The 5,690-nt window shown below is 51.2% G+C and overlaps 1 protein-coding gene across 1 annotated transcript in view; it reads right to left on the bottom strand.

Annotated features, from left to right (window-relative positions):
• Positions 1 to 1,672: 1,672 nt before the first annotated feature.
• The window catches only part of LOC126997613 (WAS/WASL-interacting protein family member 1-like), a 35,543-nt gene continuing 31,525 nt past the window's right edge, over positions 1,673 to 5,690 (bottom strand). Inside the window, exons 3-5 of the mRNA XM_050858800.1 lie at positions 3,383 to 3,693; positions 3,136 to 3,269; positions 1,673 to 3,012 (exon numbers count right to left, since the gene is read on the bottom strand). Of these exons, the coding sequence (XP_050714757.1) occupies positions 1,782 to 3,012; positions 3,136 to 3,269; positions 3,383 to 3,693 (1,676 nt within the window). The 3' untranslated portion in view covers positions 1,673 to 1,781. The remainder of the gene's footprint in view (positions 3,013 to 3,135; positions 3,270 to 3,382; positions 3,694 to 5,690) is intronic.

The raw sequence follows: 5,690 nt of genomic DNA on the forward strand, positions 1-5,690 counted from the left end.
CCCTCCACCCTTGCTACCACCTTTCACCTTCCTCCCCCACCCCCTAATCCCCTATCCCCTCCTCCCCCACCCACCCCCTGCCCCCTTACCCGCCTGCCTTGCCCACCCCTTTTTCTTCGTTTTCGGCAATTCTTCTTTTCTTCCTTTCGTTTCTTTTTCTTCCTCCTCTTTTTTCACACTGATAATTAGAGAAAAAAATATTCCACTAGCCTGGCGTTCAGTGGTAAAGAGTCCTTCCCCTGTGTGTGTGTGTGTGTGTAGAACGAGACAGCATCAGCACCACCATTACCCAGTTGCTAATCCTTGGGCAAATCTCGCTTCAAGTATCATCTCCGTATTTTCGTTTCATCGTAATTCCATCCAAGGCAACTAGAGGCTATTTTCTTTTACGCATATATTTTTACCCTCGAGTTGAAGCTTCTGGGTCGTTACTATGGCAACCAGAGGGCCTGAAGACGTCAGCTGTAGGTATCCCTGTGTGTGTGTGTGTAGCTACACCACTTGTAGTCCTTTTTTTTATCTCCTTGTCTTTGCTCATCCCCTCGCTAAGGCTGTGTGGGAGACCAGCAGGTGTTCGTAGCCAGGAGAAGTCTCGGGTCGTCTCCTGTCCCTTGCTATTCGCTAAGGCTGTGCTGGCGGTGGTCTTGCCTTGTCCAACAGTGTACAGTTTCCACTCGTGTCCGCGCCGCTGTTCCCTGATGCCTGCCCCCCCCCCCCCCTCACTCCAACCCAATCCAGCCGTGCTCAGTGAATTGTTGCGGTGACACTCGCCTGCCAGGAGTGCTTGGGTGCACCGTTACCCGCGCCTCCTGTTTTATTCTTTGGCTTGGGTGGTGAGGAGAGAAGTTGGTAGTCACACAAAATAAGAAAAAAATGTATAGTTTGGATTCAAAGCAGCAGTCCATGAGCACAGTGCACGCGGTGTCTTTTCCACAGTGCACAGTCTGTACCTCATAAAATGTACAGAGTTCGGTAAAAAAAAAGGGTTTCTTTAAAGAAAGTAGGATTTTATTAGAGAACTTAATCGTAGTAAGTAAATCTTATGCCCTCTAGAGAATAAGCACTTTTTTATGCATCACGATCAAGTTTGGGGGTAGTGAGGGTCACGGTGCTCGGCCAACAAACGGGAAGGGGGGCGGGGGAGGAACAGGGACGAGGTGCACCGCAGAGTATTTCCTCTTTATGTGCACAACAGAATGCAAGCACACCATGGCCACATGGCCACACGAAAAGGTAGCGAGCATAACAGCACACCCTGAGAATCATCTATTGAGGAGGCGTTTGGGGCAGGGAGTGTTTGGTGCGTGCTGCGGCCACTGACACATGCAGCTGGTGGCGGCCGGAATGAAGAACACCGATAGAAAGCTGCTTCCAGTTCGTCAGTCACCTGCATGGGAAACGCACAGGGTGATGCGTGATGGACCCACCGATGAAGGTGTGCTGTTGTGCCACACCTGCGAGACGAAAGTGCTCCTGAGAAGTCCTGGTGATCATAACTTGTGACAGCCAGCCAGTAGTTCATAATTACTTACTTGGCCTGTTCCCTTTCCTCTACTCTGTGTCTGGACCTTCAGCACGTCTCTTCGTTCTGGAGATGACGACTCAGTATAGGCGGTGACATGAGGGGCGGTGTCACGTGATGAATTTCATTCATTCATTAAAATAAAGGAGAAACATTTTTGTTTTGTTTTATTTTGTTTATTACAAGAAGGTCGGGTATAAACAATGTAACTAATATACAAAACAAGAAGTGCAGCGACTGTACACAATAAATATCGGACTTAGTAGTCGTCGTAGTAGTATTCAGGTTCTGCCTCTTTAGGTGGCGAGGGGCCCGGACGGCCAGAGCCCCGCCTGCTGCTGGTTCTCCTCCTGCTGGGGCCGGTCGGCTGCTCTTCCACCGCTGTCTCGGCAACTACTTCCTCCTCGATCACAGGTTCCTCTTCTGGCGCTGTTTCGGGTTCATTCCTAGTGACGCTGCCTCTGCGGGAAGGAAACTTTGGCTGCTGTCGCGGGGAAGACGCCGTCTCTGTGTCCGCCCCCTCGTCCTCAGTCGGTCCTTGGTCATCGACGAGGGGTGTCCTCCTGACGCTCACCCTCCCTCTCTGGGTTGAGGGAGCGTCTGTGGTCGGTTCTGTCTCGGCGGCCTCGCTGCCTCCGCGGGATCTCGTGCGTGACGACGGGCGGACGCGACGCCCGGGGGCAGGGGCAGCTGTAGTGGTGGTGGTGGTGGTGGTGGTATCTGCATTGTCAGAATAGTCATAATAGTCGTCGTAATAATATTCCGGGGCAGCCTCAGTGGTCGTGGTGGTGGTGGTGGTCGGCTTACGGCCAAGGTTTATCTTAGGACGGGGACGATTCGAAGGCCGGCGTCTGCTGCCTCCCGTGGAAGTGTCTGGCTGGGCGTCCTGTGAATCCTGGTCTTGACCTCCTCCCCCCTGCTGCCGAGGGTTGGTGTCTTCGATGGGCTCCTCTGCATCTGTAGGGTTGTTCCTCTGCCTTGGCCGACCCCTTCCTCCTGGCCGCCCTCCACTCCCGCCCCTTGGCCTGCCTTCCCCGGTGTCTGAACCCTCACCCTCTCCCTGCCGCCCGCCTTGCTCTCCCTGCCTCGGTCTGTTGCCGGGCCGCGGTCTATTTAGCCGACGGCGTGGCTTCGGCGTGGTGGTGGTGGTCGTGGTGGTGGAAGCTTCATTCTCGTAATCCCCGTAGTAGTCATAGTAATCTCCGTAATAGTCGTCGTAATAGTCGTAATAGTCTGGGGCAGGCGTGGTGGTGGTGGTCCGCCTTCGCTTTCCTGGGCGCCGCTTGCCTCCTGGGCCGACGCCGCCCCCGCCGCCGCCGCCGCCGCCGCCGCCGCCTCCAGCTCCGCCACCACCGAAGTTGGGGCGTCTCGGGTTCTTGGGGCGGATCCTGCCGGGGCCTCGGAGTGGACGGGGACGGTTCACGTAGATGATCTGTGGCGGTGCCTGCGTGGAGGTGGTGGTGGTGGTGGTCACATACAGTTCATCGTTTCTAGGAGAAGAGAGAGAAATGGTTACCGGGCTTAGAGACACACACATATTGGTTAAACGTTCTCGTGTAGGTGGAAGGAGGAACATGGACAAAAGTAAACAAAAGTAACGTCCTTCGGCTCACCTGTCGTAGTGCTTCTCCGAGCCGGGGCAGTCCACCTCACTGACGTAATGGCAGATGAAGTTCTTCTGGTCGAACACGGTGTAGTTGGCGCACAGGAAGTCGTAACGCTGACCGAAGAGGCAGTTGTGGTAGACCTGAGAGAGAGAGAGAGGGAAAGGGAGAAAGAGATTAATACCCTCACACTGGAGTAATGATCGCGTCACTCTAATCCTCAAGTCATTCCCTCGCTCCCGCACCTCCGCCTTACCTGACATTTATGGGGGATGGAAGCGTAGAAGCCGTCGTGCCTCCCGTCGCAGGTGAAGTTGAATTTGGGGTCCAGTAGGTCTTTCGGGAGCTTGTTATAGAAGGGGTACTCGCTCAGGTCATACCCGATCAATTCATGGGGCAGATTGGGGTCGACCAAGTAGTCTATCTGAGGGTTGCCGGTAAGGGGAGGTCTGGTTGAGGCTCCTACTTCCCCGCCACCCTCTTTAGCACCTCCCTCATCGGCTTTATCACCTTCACCGCCTCCGTCTGTTGGGGCAGCGTCTTGGGCCGCCACAGCTGCCACCAGACCTGCGGAAGGGAGGGAAGAGTCATTATAAGAGTCTATTGTCTAGTTACAGGAAAAGTTAAAAGTAATACCTCAACTTTTAATGCAGGAGTTAACCGCTGTCGCTGAAAAATGTTATATCCAGCTTTCTAATGCAAGAGGTTTAACTAATGTTTTGACTCTCATCCGTTTTCGTGGTATAATGTGAAGTGGTTATCCTGGCTTGTGTTTCTACCTTGAGCTCCTGCGTCACGATTTCTTTTCTTTAGCGAACGGAGGAAACTTAATGCCCTCTTGAAAGCCTAACTTGTTTATTTTTGTTGAAACTTTGTTAAACTTCAAAGAAAACGGAATTAGGTGAAGTGCCTAAGTAGAGTTTCCATCCCCCTACACGCTTCTGGTTTCATAAAAATGTTCCAAACTCGTAAAACAAAAATGAAGAGACGAACGAGAGTAGTTTGAGACTTCCCACGAGAGAGGAAGGAACGTGAAAGGGACTGATGAGCAGGAGATACGGAGGAGGAGAAGGAGGACCAGACGGAGAAGAAACAAAGGAATGATACGAGAAAACAGAGACAAGGAATGACATGATAAAAACCTCATTAAGAAAAAAAAGGATAAACAAAGATGCAGATGGGAAGGAAATAGTGAATACAACATTTATAAACGACTAAAAACCAGGATGAAGGAAGAGAAAGCAGGAATGGAGAAAGATGGAGGGAGAGGTGGGAAGGGAGGTAGGGATGGAGAGGAGGAGAAGGAGGAGGAGGAGGAGGAGGAAGTTCATGATGGTGGAGGTAGAGATGGAGGAGGAGGGGAGCGGGAGGAGGCATAAAGTGCATTGCTCTCCTTCAAGCTCTCATATCTTGCCCTCCAGTATCACACACACACACACACACACACACACACACACACACACACACACACACACACACAACCCCCATCAGTTTTGTATCTTTCAAGGAACGCCTATCAGTTGTCAAAATAATGAGGCCTCTAAAAGCTTCTGCCAGTCGTCTTCTTCGTTCATTTGGCTCGCTAATAGATAATAAGTGATTCGTTACTAAGCTCCAGGGTCGGGTTCGTCATGTCAGCGAAGAACATAAACGCTTTCGTACTGTGTTGTTGTGACAGTGCAGATATGGCTGACGTGTCCAGGGCCCGAATTCACGAGGCGTTATCGATATAATTTCTTACCCTTTTTTATCTTTCTTATCTTCGGCTTAAAGTAGGTTTGGTTAGCCACGTTAAGGGCAGGAGGAAGGAGGGTGCAGCGTCTCGTAACACCATCTGTCTCCCCGCTGACAAGCCTCGCAGCGCCCAAGAAGGAAAGATTGTAAAAGCCCAGCCGACTTGAGCCTTGTCAAAACACACATACACACACACACACACACACACACACACACACATATTAAAATCTTGAGATCTTGGGGTAGGACAATGACCACTCAGTTGGAACCACGCCCCCTCCTCCTCCTCTTCCTCTTCATCCTTCTCCTCCTCTTCGATAAGTTAGATAGCACTTCTTAAACCATTTCTCTCCTCAATACCCCTTTGATCACGTGGAAACCGTATCTAAAAATGTCCCACAATAGTAATAAGAAGAAAAACAATAGACCAACACTAACAATGCAACTAAAACTTTATCACACCCACTGTCACTGCGCTCCAAAGTATAAAAGTACTAAGTCATTCATACACAGTTTCCCTGAATAAGAGAATAGTTAAATGTGATCTTTAAGTCATTTGTAGTGACCTTAAAGAAGAGTAAAAGTGAATGGGATCTTTAAACGCAGGATAGGTGGTGTGTTTCCTCTCATTAAGGTGATCAGAGGGAGAAGTGAGAGGGAGAAGTGACGTAGGAAAGGGTGAGGGAGGGATAATGATGGGATACTCTGAAGGATGAGGAAGGGACGGAGGGAAAGAGGAGGAAAGGGGCGCTGTGGAGGGAGGGAAGGAGGGAAAGAGGAGGAAAGGGGCGCTGTGGAGGGAGGGAAGGAGGGATAGAGGAGGAAAGGGG

Source organism: Eriocheir sinensis, chromosome 12 (genome assembly GCF_024679095.1).
Source record: "Eriocheir sinensis breed Jianghai 21 chromosome 12, ASM2467909v1, whole genome shotgun sequence".
Classification (NCBI taxonomy): domain Eukaryota; kingdom Metazoa; phylum Arthropoda; class Malacostraca; order Decapoda; family Varunidae; genus Eriocheir; species Eriocheir sinensis.